At 38.6% G+C, this 14308-nt stretch overlaps 2 protein-coding genes, 1 long non-coding RNA gene and 4 other non-coding genes across 7 annotated transcripts; 6 read left to right on the forward strand and 1 right to left on the reverse strand.

Moving 5' to 3' along the window:
- Positions 1-38: 38 nt before the first annotated feature.
- Positions 39-7142, reverse strand: baxa (BCL2 associated X, apoptosis regulator a). The gene is made up of 7 exons (XM_043233826.1): positions 7006-7142; positions 5873-5992; positions 3828-3876; positions 3584-3742; positions 3326-3461; positions 3133-3237; positions 39-1587 (listed from the first exon to the last, which is right to left on the reverse strand). The coding sequence occupies exons 2-7, from the start codon at positions 5982-5984 to the stop codon at positions 1489-1491; spliced, it is 660 nt and encodes a 219-aa protein (XP_043089761.1). The 5' UTR covers positions 5985-5992; positions 7006-7142; the 3' UTR covers positions 39-1488.
- An 8-nt stretch (positions 7143-7150) lies between these two features.
- On the forward strand, positions 7151-9361 carry LOC122338121. Its single transcript, XR_006249714.1, has 6 exons — positions 7151-7268; positions 7962-8070; positions 8297-8372; positions 8575-8696; positions 8918-9039; positions 9221-9361. It is a non-coding gene; the product is annotated as an uncharacterized LOC122338121 (long non-coding RNA).
- LOC122342199 lies at positions 7795-7879 on the forward strand. The gene has a single exon (XR_006250545.1). It is a non-coding gene; the product is annotated as a small nucleolar RNA SNORD35 (small nucleolar RNA).
- Positions 8147-8231, forward strand: LOC122342189. Its single transcript, XR_006250536.1, has one exon. It is a non-coding gene; the product is annotated as a small nucleolar RNA SNORD35 (small nucleolar RNA).
- LOC122342192 lies at positions 8755-8838 on the forward strand. Its single transcript, XR_006250538.1, has one exon. It is a non-coding gene; the product is annotated as a small nucleolar RNA SNORD35 (small nucleolar RNA).
- Positions 9362-11789: 2428 nt separating the features above from the next.
- On the forward strand, positions 11790-13868 carry rps11 (ribosomal protein S11). The gene is made up of 5 exons (XM_043233827.1): positions 11790-11923; positions 12668-12802; positions 13055-13130; positions 13295-13424; positions 13674-13868. The coding sequence occupies exons 1-5, from the start codon at positions 11909-11911 to the stop codon at positions 13795-13797; spliced, it is 480 nt and encodes a 159-aa protein (XP_043089762.1). The 5' UTR covers positions 11790-11908; the 3' UTR covers positions 13798-13868.
- On the forward strand, positions 12905-12989 carry LOC122342191. Its single transcript, XR_006250537.1, has one exon. It is a non-coding gene; the product is annotated as a small nucleolar RNA SNORD35 (small nucleolar RNA).
- Positions 13869-14308: the final 440 nt, after the last annotated feature.

Genomic DNA, 14308 nt, shown 5'->3' on the forward strand with positions numbered 1-14308 from the left:
ATAATTCCTGCATGTCATTAAAACACCACACATTTATGTTGAAATCCATAAAAACAATTTATTGTTTAATTTTACGACTTACAAAACAAACTCATGGGCTCACACAGCAGACAAACTGCCTTAGGGTGCACAATTTTATACCAGTTTACAAAGATGTAGAAAAAGATGAAAAAGTGGTGGCTAATATCATAAAAAGGCCAAGGCACTGTCAACGAAAGAACCAAAAATAAAAGATTATGAAACTGTATCCAAACAGCCAAAAGATAAAGAAACAAGTATATTAAAAAAAAGAAAGAAAGAACAATTGCATGTAAAAGTAGGATTGTGGGTCTGGCTAACCATCTTAAAAATACAGTACTGAGAAGACCTTGCTGAGAAAAGAAGCTCAACTAATCGGCCTGTAAGTCCTGCAAGAGCGTATGTTTGCACCAGCTCAAGCCAAACAAACTGCTTTTTTGTCAGAGAGTCTGCACCTGCATCTGAAGTCTTTGGATTGTCGAATCCAAAAGGAATTTGAAAAGGAAAATATTTGGTTCTGCAAAAAACGAGATCATCATGGCTCAGAGAAATTCAATGTGTTTAAGAGTCACTAGTTTTATCCATCCCTTTCGTGGGAGGGGCTTACTGACGAAGACACACCCACACACCACAACCAGAGTGATGATTGGTTGGCTGCACTTCTCAAAACGCTGTTGCAAACATTTCATGAACTCTTAAGAGGCTCAACCTTCAAGTACAATAACCTTTACAGTTATTTCATAGTCCCTACCGTGAAGAACTAGAGACAGTGAAAAAAAAAGACGAGGAGGACGAGGAAGAGATAGGAAATTAAAATATCAGCAGAATACAGTCTGAGCCCATTCCCACTCTTTCAAATGACAGTGCACTAAAAAAGGACAGATACAATTATGCTTTTATCTTAATGCTAAGAATAATATATTAATAATAGTAATAATAATAATTCCATTTATAAGGTAATGCATCTATTTATCATATGTCGTTTTGACTGTAGAGGAAAAACTAAAAATAACATAATAAAAAGAACTTAACTTAATGTGAAATTTCAGCATTTCAACAGATTAAATCAAATACCACTACAGTCCTGTATATAACCTACACACCTATAAGCCCAAATTAAAAATAAATAGCTCAAATAAAGCCTAAACCTGAACTTACGCATTAATCTCTGATTTTCAGTGCAAATGTTGTCAAAATTGAAAGAGCACAAGCTCAGGAGCAACAAGACTGGCTCAAGACATCTGCATCATTCTTGACTCTCGCTCTTTCCTCTTCCTCCTCCCTCCCTCATTGTTTTTGATTAGCTGAGGCCATTTTTAACGCTCTTTAACTGTCTTTTTCTTTGTATCTCTTCTCCAAATCCCTTCCTCTTCCCCCTCATCTTTCTGTTCTCTTTTGCTGGTCTGTTTCACCCTCTGTTCATCGTCTCAACTCTCGCTTCTCTTTCTCTCCACCTTCCTGCCAGTCTGTTCACATTTTGCGGATCACCAGCACTGTGGTGAGCACCCCAGCCAGGAAAACGCCGATAGTCTGCCATGTCGGGGTTCCAAAATAGGAGCGGATTCCCTCCTGAGGGAGGAAAAAAGGGAACATTTAACCAGATAATTAATCCATTTTAATTAAAGCTAAAAATTAATCAATTAAAATGAAATATAATTAACTAAAATAAAATGCTTTAACAAGATAGTTCACCCCCCAAAAATTAAAATTACCCTCAAGGTTTATTTTGATAAAAAAAAAAAAATTCTAATCTCTAATCTGTGCCAACCGTCATACGAATGTTCACAACAGAGCGGTGTTCCAGAGAATGAGGAAGGTGTAGCGTAAGATCCAGGGAGAAGCCACAGAAACGCAGAGGAGAGACCAAAACACCGGCCATGAATTAGATGCACAAAATGAAAATGTGTAAAGAAAAATGTTGGAAGATTTCAATATAAACCAATATGTTTTCCTTCGGTTTTCATGAAAGTCTCACAGATCTTACGCTTCACCTTTGTCATCTACTGAAGCTCCACTCTTTCGTGAAACCACGCGAGACGGTTAGTGGAAGCTAGAGATTACGGTTTATAAAGCTAGAAACATTTTGATATTTTTTACATTAATCGCATCGATGCTTTACTTCAGAAGGCCTTGATTGCCCTGGAGTCGTGTGGAGCACTTTTTATGATGCACTTTTCTGGTCTTCAAAATCTTGACTTCAAATACAACTTGAAAGAGCCAGAACATTTTTTTCATTCAACTGTATTCGCCTGAAATGCTTTACATATATTTTATTCAAATGATTTCTCTTAATGAGTTACGTGGTAGAGGCACAAAGTAAAAGAAATTATCAACTGATGTTAGTGTACACAGATTAGTCATCATTTAAAAAGAAATTCATATATATTTTAGGGGTACTTTGATTTTTAAAACAAATACCATGGATTATTAATTGAAAAATGTAATTACTTTTTTTGCTGACATAAATATTAAGTCAATAATTGCATAGCCAAACAATACAATCAAATCCATTGATGAATAGAAAGAACAACAAGAATAACTTCAAATGTTTTCTTTTGGAATTCTTTTGTATTCTTTATAAATGTCTTTACTGTCACTTTCGATCAATTTAAAGGGATACAAATGAGAATCTTGCCATTAATCATACGCATCTACGTTGTTCCAAACGTGTAAAAGCTTAGTCCGTCTTGAGAAAACAATTTAAGATACTTTGATTGAAAACCGGGAAGCTTGTGACTGTCCCATTGACTGCCCCTCTACAGCGGATACTCTCCAAAATGGTGCCTCTTGGTTCTCATCCAAAGTATCTTAAATTATCTTCCAAAGACGAGCAAAGCTTTTATGGGTTGGAAACGACACGGGGGCTAAGTGATTACCTTGCCACATAAAAACGCCAATTCTTTAAAAGTATATGATCTATGTATGGCTTTATAATTTTTGAACAGTATTCTATGTCTGGCCTAGAACTTCTGCGTCGCATTAGAGAAGTGAAATTATCATGGTGTTTTTTTGTGGTATCAGTGGATTTGGTAAAGGTCACTGTGGCCTGTCTTATAAAATAACACATCACCCAATGTTTCACAGGACTTTAAGGAAGTCACCGTCAAGACTTACCCATCCACCCTGTTCCCTGATCCAATTAATAACGTGTTCCTGAATGTAAGACATAGTCCAGTTTATGATGGTTCTGATGATGTCAGGAATTCTGGTTATAATAGCCTTTAAGTACAGGAATAAGAAAGACGTATATTTAAAGAATCAAAACAATGCATTTCGATTTGAGATTTGATCTTACGCGGGTCTTCACCTTGATAACAAGCCGACACGCAAAGTAGAAAAGCGCTACCACTCTGCCCCAGTTGAACTTCCCATCAGAGAAAATTTCCCGCGCCACTTTCATGAAGACTTCTTGGGTGGGTTGGAGAGTGGAGTCATTCAACATACTAAATCAAAATGACAACGGAGAGGTGTGGATGAGCTGCAGCACATTGCCATCCAGTGGGCACTTCTGAGCACAACAAGAGACTTTGTGGAGAGAGTTAAGATGTCTTCTGCAATCTATTACCTTTGCAGCTGCACATTTCCATCCAGCTCATCTCCAATCTGCTGCAAACACTGCGCGAGGCGTTTATGGCTGGGGTCGCACAGCTCAACACCACCCAGCTGACTCCGGGTTAATTCAGCTTCACTGTCTCCATGGCGACGAACTCGTTCGTAGACGAAGCTGCGAGAGACGGGCCTCGGCGACAGAGGTAATGAGCAAAACCAAACACAGAGAACATGTAGAGAAGAGATAAGACGATACTCACTTATTGAGAAGAGCGGCTCCCAAGGAAATTATCTGGTCATTGCCAATGCCTTCAAATGTTTGAAACAATAACAAGAAGTGTCCTGAATTATTTAGATTTTTTAAGTTAGACTAAACAAAATGGATTGAAAATATATAGCATAAAGAAAACAAAAGTACATGTGTCGATACACAGGTCTAACACCACCATTATGACCTTAAAAGGGAACCGATATGCATCTGACAGCGGAATCCATATTGTTTGTGACATGACTCAGCAGTGTATGTATAATTCAGCACACATTTGGTTTTAGTTTCCTGGTGAGTAAAGTTGATGTAAAGAAACTAATATGCACGAGCTGTCTAAAGGAGTAAGAGACTCGCGCGAGCTAAATCCCTCAAGTATGTATCATGAATAACTCATTTTAAGTACGAGTTCACATATTTAAATATTCAAATAAAACAAAAGACTTTAAATCTTCACTTGACACGAACACAATACATACAGGCTGTGTCGCAAAACTAGCGAGCTGCCTACTTAGCATTTGGGCATTACAGATACCTACAAATAAAAGTTGGCAGCTTGACAAAAAAAAACTTAAGTACTTTACTTCATTCATGTCTATGTTTTATTGAAGTCCTATTTTTATCTATTTGATCTTATTTTATTACCGACTATTAAATCGTGTACATCAATAACTGCCTGTATGAATACGTATGATATCTCAATAGTATTTAAAACTACAACAGAAATGTAACGACGTATGTACAACAATATTTATGAAATAAAACAGCTGAAATGAATAATTAAAATAAAACAAACAGCCACGACAACCCCAACGGGTGCAGCGTTTATGTAAGTGGTACAGTAAAAGGTTTAACAGCTTCCCTTGCGCGCCGTTTTGCCTCCTCTGTTTCCCTCAAATAAGCAAGGAAACACCTTTGGCTATAGATGTGATTGTAAATGAGCGCCACGCTGGTTTGTTTACATCCAGCTACCAAAATTCCCTGTGTTTGGGCAGTTTGGCGTGACTTGCCTGGAACGCTACAAAGTCCTGACTTACGGGCTCAAAAACCCACCTGGAACGCAGCACAAGACCTAGATCAGCTGGTTCAGGTGTGTGTAACTGAGATCAGAGCTAAACAGACCAGAGGCCCTCCAGACTAGACCCCCCCCAATAAAATAAACCGAGGGCCTACTTTTTTATCAATACAGCAGGATTTAAAACACACATTTCATCTAAAAATGCTTTGGTGACCGTTCACGACCATTTTATGGAAGATGATGCAATGTAAGTGAATAGCCACTGATGCTGTTACACTGCCTAACATCTCTTTTAGTGTGCCACAGAACAAAGACAGCGATACCGGTTTGGAATAACATATGATTAAGCAACAAAGGTGACTTCTTTATGCGAGCTATATATCTTTAAATCGACAGCAACCCGTCCCAATACCCGTAACACGGCCAGCTCTAGTTGTTGTGATGATGAGTGTTTACCCTCCTCCTCCTCCTCCTCCCTCCTAACAGATCAGCACTGAAACGATGATGTCACCTCTGCTGGAAATCAACAACATCGCGGTATCGGGGCACGCGAGCACAGCCAACATTAAGCGCCTCAAAAAATAACTCGCTGCCTACCAACACCGCGTTCGTGGGCGTCGCGGGCGCGTTCTGAACAAATCGACCCTCCGGAACGCGCCCGTGATGCTTATAAATTATTTTGGAACGCGCGTGATGGCCAAAAATGTTGTTTGGGTAGACGGTTCGCTTTGGCACACAGCCGAGGATGACTGCGGTTTGTCTGTTCAGCTCTTGTCATTATCGTCAGTCATGTGTAGCTCCGAACGCCGGATCGTCCAGTGATCGGTATGAGTACAGACATGTTTCAGACAGACAGCGGTGTTGTGACAGTGTGAACGGCGTTGAGCAAACCCCCCAACTTGCGTGACAAATACTATTGTAATACACACGAAAGCGTCGGTCTGTGTGCTTTGTCGGGCGTACGAGTTACGATTCGGGAAAACAAGCGAAAACCATTATTTGAACATAAAAGCGGCACTCACCCGTATCGCCTCCACCCGACGGCGCTGCCATATTAGCCTGAAAATAAGTGAAAACTCTTCCGCTGCGTGACGTCGATTTTTGGACAGGAAGGAAGTCGCTAAAGATTCTCATGCGGCACACTTCAAATAATAATAATAATAATAATAATAATAGGAATTTAGAAGAAACATTCTTGACATAAAGAGCTCGTCGTTTCTATTATGACATAACATTTGTACATATTTTACTTAGGGCTTCGGGATATAATTTAAGCGTTTCCTCTTCGACTACGAGTTCAGTATTGTCTTTATATCACTCTCTTATGAGTAATAAAATCATTACGTTGTCACATAAAACACACACAAATATTGGAATCACTAACATTTTTTTTCAGCCTTTAAGAGCGTTTAAATTTAAATCATGCCCGTTTACGGTATTTACAATAAAATTGAGCCATAAATATTTAAAATTAGGTTCCGGATTACAAATTATCGTATCTAAAATGTAGCCGAGTTCATCAAAGTAATGCAACTGATTACATTTGATTATTTTTATAAACTCTTTAATGTTTTCAACTGTTAATCATTTTCAGACACGTAAACCAGGCAGGGTTAACCTTACAGTAGTATCACACACTAATTATGTCGAAATCCACAAACTTAATTGTAAGTCACAGCCACCACAAAATCAGACTTCCTCTCAAATTATTTTGGTGTTATATGCAGATTTAAAAATCATACCAAGAAATAATTTAGTATCTATGATGATACTGTTTTTTAAAATATCTTTCAATAGCTATGGTATTAAACGCTGGCATCTAATAATGACTTTGGGGGGAGGAAACTGCAGATAAATAAATGAAGAATATAACGTAACGTTACATAAATGCAAATAAACCAAACTCTTGAAACATTGTCTGATATTTTAGAGAAGTCACTGACATTTATAAAAGAAATCAAATAAATGTGTGTGTATATAAGAAAAATTAACCCTCTTTGTAATCGTTAACATTTTCATAATTAACTGTAATTTAAATTACATTTTCCTCAGTAAACTGTAACGGATTACAATGACATTTATTTTGTAATTAATTGCATGTAACTAGTTACTTTCCAACAACGCTAAAGCAATGAGAGATGAAAGAATTCAATACCTTCTTAAAACACTCAAATTAGACGGCAACCAGCCACATGACGCGCTCGTGTCGTTACAAAGATTGTACAGTTGTTTAAATGTAATTAAATAATCACGGATAACAGGCCTCTAACTAACATTCTGGTTGAACTCAAGAACAAACGGTTCTCTTTCGGCCCCACCCACAGTGTGTCGTCACTTCCGCGGAAACCGCTCTTCCGTCTTTCTCGCGCACGTGTAGTCCTCTTTACGACTCGGCTGGCGAAGATGGCGGACACACAGGTATGCGACTCTGAACGGCGTGGTCGCGAAAACTTAAGCGCAGAGCCACAAATTTCAGGTTTTTTAAACGTTTAGCCGTGTGTTACATTTAAAGTTATGATCTGAGTTAAGTAGCAGAGTTTTTTCTGCTGAATCAGTTTTATTGAATTTTTCATAGCACGTAGATGTTATCTATGAGGAAGTTTTCCGACTCTAAAAAGGCCGCTCTTAAGATGTATTTGTGCACGTGCTCTAAATGAAAATGAAGTGGGGTGAAGTCTCGGTGAAGCAATTTCTCTTGTGGTAATTATGAGAGGCACAATAGTCATATGAAAACAAACGGTCATATTCAAAAACCAATAAAACCAGATCTAAAGCAAAAGAGAACTAAACGTAAGAGTGACAAAATAACGGCACACGTGACCGATTGTAGACCTGCAAATAAGATCGTTAGATGTGTGCGTGCTCACTTGTTCTTATGCTTTACTATTTCAGAAACTTTACTTTTATATTGTGAATTTGAATAAGCTTAAAATGGGTGGGGAGCTGCAAATGATGTTTTTTCTCACGATGGTCTTCCTAGACTCAAAGAGCTCTGAGGATATGCCATTTGGCAATGCTGATGCAGTTGAATATGCTTTCATTGTGTGACCTCACTTGTTCAAATGATTAGTTCCTGTGCTTTACCTGTGAACTTGGTTGTCACTTTTCCAGGTGTTGACCAAGATGAAGATGCAGAGGGCCATCGTCAGATCAGATTACATCTGCAAGTACAACCGCTATGAGACGAAGACTTGTCTGTCCACCTCTCTCCGTGCTTTAGGTAAAATTCTACTTTGCTTTCTTTTAAGGGGAAGCTGCGTTTTAGTTATTTGAGAAGCTTAAAATGGGTGGCGAGCTGCAAATGATGTTTTTTCTCACGATGGTCTTCCTAGACTCAAAGAGCTCTGAGGATATGCCATTTGGCAATGCTGATGCAGTTGAACATGCTTTCATTGTGTGACCTCACTTGGTCAAACGATTCAAGTTCTTGTGCTTTACTTTCACAGGCTATTGCTGGCACTTACATTGATAAGAAATGCCCCTTCACCGGAAACGTGTCCATCAGAGGCCGTATTCTGTCTGGTAAGTGTGTAATGTCTTTGCTGATTGTAGTATTTTTAGGTGTGCAGGTGTTTTTAATCTTATGAGTGTTTTGAACCCATTTGGCCTAATGGCTTTACTGATGCTTCCCTGCATCTAGTTCTAGTTTTGTTTTTTATTGGTAATTGACAATTCTGCATTCTGGCCCTTAATGTAAATGTGAATGTGGCTGTCACTTTTCCAGGTGTGGTGACCAAGATGAAGATGCGGAGGACCATCATTAGACAGGACTACTTGCATTACATCTGCAAGTACAACCGCTATGAGACATAAGAACTTGTCTGTCCACCTCTCCCCATGCTTCAGGTAAACAAAAGATGATGCTTTTTAGAGGAACTTTAATTTTGTGTAGATTTGAACAACCTGCAAATGATGTTTTTCTCACGATGGTCTTCCTAGACTCAAAGAGCTCTGAGGATATGCCATTTGGCAATGCTGATGCAGTTGATTATGCTTTCATTGTGTAACCTTACTTGTTCAAACGATTAGTTGTGCTTTACCTGTGAACTTGGCTGTCACTTTTCCAGGTGTGGTGACCAAGATGAAGATGCGGAGGACCATCATTAGACAGGACTACTTGCATTACATCCGCAAGTACAACCGCTATGAGACATAAGAACTTGTCAGTCCACCTCTCCCCATGCTTCAGGTAAATTCAACTTTAGTGCTTTCTTTTTAGGGCATGCTGTGTTTTTTTTTTTTTTTTTTTTTTTTTTTTTTTTGGTTGATTTGAGAAGCTTAAAATGTGTGGTGAGCTGCAATCTTGCCTGATTTGTATGTTTATTACATGGCTATTTTCTTATTACTAATGTGCTGTCCATTTCTTTTAGGAGTGTGACTGTTGTTGGCGTGTCCTGAAGGTCACCAAGGCAGCTGGAGCCAAGCACTTCCAGAAGATCTAGATCGGTTTTAACAATGACACCTGTATTGTTTGTGGAAAAGAAAATTAAAGTTTTTTTTTTAATGTTTCATAGTTGATTTGTCAGTCATTTTTGCGTAAGCATCCTGCTCAACATTTCATATTTGCATATGTACATGATCATATTCACATTTTGGGTGTCCCCTTTAACACCTGATTTAAAGGAGTAGTTAATATTAGTACATTTTAGTGTAATTTAGGGTTTTTAAAAATGTTGGTGGTTCTAATAGTTTAAGTAATGTTTTAACCTTTTTTTTTTTTTTTTTTTTTTTAAGCTTAGGAATTTTGGTACTACTAAAACTAATGTTTTGTGGTTTAGCTTTTTATTTAAAACTGTATTGGTCAAATTGATACATACCAAGCTCGCATGTAGGTTATAAGGCCATCATTAGCTCTAGTTTTGAAGACCATTTAATTCATTTGTTCAGGAGTTTAAGTTTGTGTGCCCCTTTTTTTTTTTATATATACTTGCCTGTCACTACCGAGAGACTCGCTCACATTTAGAAATAAACGCATATCCTCAATTTCTACATCTGATTGTATGTGAAATCCATTAAGCTTTACCTGCAGCGATAAAAAGGCAGGTACCGTTTTAACTCAATGAAAGTAGCCAATACCTCATTTTTTTTTTCCCTCGGCATACTATTTTTACCCCAAAGTGCTGCAGATGGCGCTGTTTCAGCATAGTTTATGGTATTTGCAATAAAATTGAACCTTAAATGTTTAAAATTAGGTTGCAGATTACAAGTTATGGTTTCTAAAATGTAGCAGTGTTCAAAGTAATGCAACTAATTACATTTTTTTTTTTTTTTTTTACTTTCTAATGTTTTCAACTGTTAATCATTTTCAGACAGGTAAACTAGGTAGGGTTAACCTTACTGTATTATCAGACACTAATTATAGTTAAAATCCACAAACTTAATTTTAATGCACAGCCACCACAAAATCAGACTATGCTATGATATTAAACGCTGGCATCTAATAATGAAAAAGAATCTAACGTAACGTTATATAAATGCAAATAAACTGAACTCCTGAAACACGAGTCTTACATAAGTTCAAATTCAAATTCAAATTCAAATTTTATTTGTCACATACACATACATACATGGTACGACATGCAGTGAAATGTTTTTTATAACCATCCAGCATCAAAATAGAAACAGAAAAACAGAATTTAAATATATATAAATATAAAATATATGTATAAAAATGTATAAAAAGTGTGCAAAGTTTAAAAATAAAAAAATAAAGTGTAAATAAGTGTAGGATATAAAAAAATATAAAGTGTAAATGTAAAGTGTCTGTGCGAATGTCCAGTGCAAAGTGGCTAGTGCAATTGTCCAAAGTAAGTGGTGAGTATCTGGGGAAAGAGGGGTAAACATGGGAATCCCGGTGATTAGGTGCTGGGTGTTCTCTGGTTCAGACTCCGAATGGCCTGCGGGGAAGAAGCTCCTCCTCATTCTCTCTGTGTTTGCCTTCAGGGAACGCAAAGCGCTTTCCTGAACGCAGCAGAGAAAAGAGTCCATTGTTGGGATGGCTGAGGTCTTCCACGATCTTCCTGGCTCTGGTACAGCACCGCTTGTTGTAGATGTGCTGCAGCACAGGGAGCTCAGTGCGGATGGTGCGCTCAGCTGACCGCACCACCTTCTGAAGGGCTCGCCTGTCCTGCATGGTGCTGTTTCCAAACCAGGAGGTGATGTTTCCCGTCAGGACACTCTCGATGGTGCAGGTGTAAAAGTTCCTGAGCACCTGAGATGGGAGTCTGAAGTCCCTTAAAGCGCCTCAGATGGTATAGACGCTGCCGGGCCTTCTTCACCAGGGTGTTGATGTGACAGGACCAAGACAGGTCCTGCATGATGTGAACACCCAGGTACCGGAAACTGTCCACTCTCTCCACTGGGGTCCCGTCGATCTTGATGGGATGGTAAGAGCGCACCTGCTTCGTGCTGAAGTCCACTATTAACTCCTTTGTTTTGCTGACGTTCAGGAGCAGATTGTTCTCCTGACACCATCTCTCCAGGTTGTTGATCTCCTGAAGGTAGGCCATCTCATCGTTGTTGGAGATCAGGCCCACCACGACAGTGTCGTCAGCAAATTTAATGATGGTGGTGGAGTTTGTAGTGGCCACACAGAAGTCACTAGAATTTATAAAAGAAATCAAATCTGTGAAAAAAAAAATTAACCCTCTTTGTAATCGTTAACATTTTCATAACTGTAATTTAATTACATTTTCCTCAGTAAACTGTAACGGATTACAATGACATTTATTTTGTAATTAATTGCATGTAACTAGTTACTTTCCAACAACGCTAAAGCAATGAGAGATGAAAGAATTCAATACCTTCTTAAAACACTCAAATTAGACGGCAACCAGCCACATGACGCGCTCGTGTCGTTACAGAGATTGTACAAATGTAATGTAATTAAATGTAATTAAATAATCACGGATAACAGGCCTCTAACTAACATTCTGGTTGAACTAAAAAACAAACGGTTCTCTCTCGGCCCCACCCACAGTGTGTCGTCACTTCCGCGGAAACCGCTCTTCCGTCTTTCTCGCGCATGTGTAGTCCTCTTTACGACTCGGCTGGCGAAGATGGCGGACACACAGGTATGCGACTCTGAACGGCGTGGTCGCGAAAACGCGTTTGAAGAAACGTTAAACTTAAGCGCAAGGCCACACATTCTGGTAGATAAACGACGAAGAAAACACAATGGATGCAAATCGTTGCGAAATGGATCACACTGGAGACTAGAATATGTGTTTTCCGTCTCCGGTTAACTGGTAGGAAACGTTGATGAACGGGAAGGCGAGCGGCCTTGCCTTACCCGACCAGCAGAAAGTATTTCTTAAACATTTAGCTGTGTGTTACCTTTAAAGTTATGATCTAAGTTGAGTAGCAGAGTTTTTTCTGCTGAATCGTCTTTACTGATTGGAAAATTAGCCGAATGTTTCACAGCACATGGATGTTATCCAGGAGGAACAGTCTTCCGACCGCTCTTAAGATGTAGTTATCTAACATTTGTAGACCTTTTGTATTTGTACACGTGCTCTAAATGAACATGAAGTTGAAAATTGTTTTTCATCACGATGGTTTTCCAAGTCTGTTAGGCTTTTACGACACTAACTTACGGCATCACAGATGCAGCATTAAATAAGTGTTGTTGTTTTTTAAATGAGAGAACGCTTGCCTCTGAAAATCCTTCGGGTTTGGTGTAGCTATACTAATAGTCCGGAACGTCCAGTGGAAACCTTAATCTGATTCTTTGGTTCTGTAAATCTATGAATGTTATTCTAGCACATGCATTAATTTGCCAGGAAATTAACTGACTAACTGCTTGTGGTGGTGTTTAGAACGAGAGGGCTTATCAGAAGCAGCCCACCATCTTCCAGAACAAGAAGCGGGTTCTGGCTGTTGAAGGAAGTGGCAAAGAGAAGCTCCCACGTTATCACAGAAACGTTGGATTGGGCTTCAAAACCCCCAGAGAGGTGAGCTTGTTTGCTTACAATCATAACTTTACTTCACAGATGATGTCTATTTCACAAACTTTTATATTGTGAATTTGAATAAGCTTAAAATGGGTGGCGAGCTGCAAATGATGTTTTTTCTCACGATGGTCTTCCTAGACTCAAAGAGCTCTGAGGATATGCCATTTGGCAATGCTGATGCAGTTGAATATGCTTTCATTTTGTAACCTCACTTGGTCAAACGATTCAAGTTCTTGTGCTTTACTTTCACAGGCTATTGCTGGCACTTACATTGATAAGAAATGCCCCTTCACCGGAAACGTGTCCATCAGAGGCCGTATTCTGTCTGGTAAGTGTGTAATGTCTTAGCTGATTGTAGTATTTTTAGAGGTGCAGATGTTTAATCTGACTGGTTTCTAATCTAAACTAGTGTTTTTATCGGACATCTCTTCAGATTCTGTATTCTGGCCCTTGATAAACATTTTAATGTGAGCGTGGCTGTCGCTTTTCCAGGTGTGGTGACCAAGATGAAGATGCAGAGGACCATCGTCATCAGACGGGACTACTTGCATTACATCCGCAAGTACAACCGTTTTGAGAAGAGACATAAGAACTTGTCTGTCCACCTCTCCCCATGCTTCAGGTGAGAAAAAAATTACTTTGGTGCCTTATTTTATGATTTTTGAATGTTAAGCTTAAAATGGGTGGTGAGCTGCAAACTTTTTTCCTCAAGTCTTTCAGGCTCTGATGACATTGCCTAATGGCACCAGTGATCCAGCAGATAATGCTTAAAATGTTTCTGTGCTCAAGGTGTTTGGGAGAGATTTTTTTTGTACGTTTATTACCAGGCTCTTTTCTTGAATATTACTAATGATGCTCTCCATTCGTTTAGGGACGTGACCGTTGGTGACATCGTTACAGTTGGAGAATGCCGACCCCTCAGCAAGACAGTGAGGTTCAACGTCCTGAAGGTCACCAAGGCAGCTGGAGCCAAGAAACAGTTCCAGAAGTTCTAGATCTGTTTTAACAATATGGCACACCTGTATTGTTTGTGGAAAAGAAAAATAAAAAAAGTTCTTTAAATGTTTCTCTTACAGTTGATTGTCTACAAGTCATTTTGCATAAGCATCCTGCTCTTATATATACCCTCAACATTTCATATTTGGATACGTACATTGTCATATTCACATTTTGGATGTCACATTCAATGCCTGATTCAAATGAGCAGTAGGTCTATTCTCAAATGTTTATATACTTTTAAATATAGTATGTCTTTTAGTGTAGTTAATTTTAAATGGGCTTTTAAAAAAATAATTTCATTTTAATTGTAGTTTAATCTTGTAATTTCCAATATATTTAACTTAAGTTTAGTTATTAGAGTTCTGTGAAAAAGTGGTTATAAACTTAATTAAAACGTTAGCAGTCAACATCAACTTATGTGTCAGTTTATGTAGGTTAGAAGGACAGCGTTGTTATTTCTGTAGTTCTGTGGACTAATTAACGTTCATGAATTTAAGTTAGCTCGCC

The sequence above is a fragment of the Puntigrus tetrazona genome, chromosome 3, assembly GCF_018831695.1.
Source record: "Puntigrus tetrazona isolate hp1 chromosome 3, ASM1883169v1, whole genome shotgun sequence".
Classification (NCBI taxonomy): domain Eukaryota; kingdom Metazoa; phylum Chordata; class Actinopteri; order Cypriniformes; family Cyprinidae; genus Puntigrus; species Puntigrus tetrazona.

Bases quoted from the DNA above. Each gene is read 5' to 3' on its own strand.
- baxa (XM_043233826.1), bottom strand. From the start codon at position 5,984: ATGAGAATCTTTAGCGACTTCCTTCCTGTCCAAAAATCGACGTCACGC. The intron at 3,743-3,827 runs GTGAGTATCGTC...CGTCTCTCGCAG, and splicing joins GGAGCCGCTCTTCTCAATAA to CTTCGTCTACGAACGAGTTC. The intron at 1,588-3,132 runs GTAAGTCTTGAC...TTCCTCCCTCAG, and splicing joins TCAGGGAACAGGGTGGATGG to GAGGGAATCCGCTCCTATTT.
- rps11 (XM_043233827.1), top strand. The intron at 12,803-13,054 runs GTGAGCTTGTTT...TTACTTTCACAG, and splicing joins GCTTCAAAACCCCCAGAGAG to GCTATTGCTGGCACTTACAT. The intron at 13,131-13,294 runs GTAAGTGTGTAA...TCGCTTTTCCAG, and splicing joins CAGAGGCCGTATTCTGTCTG to GTGTGGTGACCAAGATGAAG.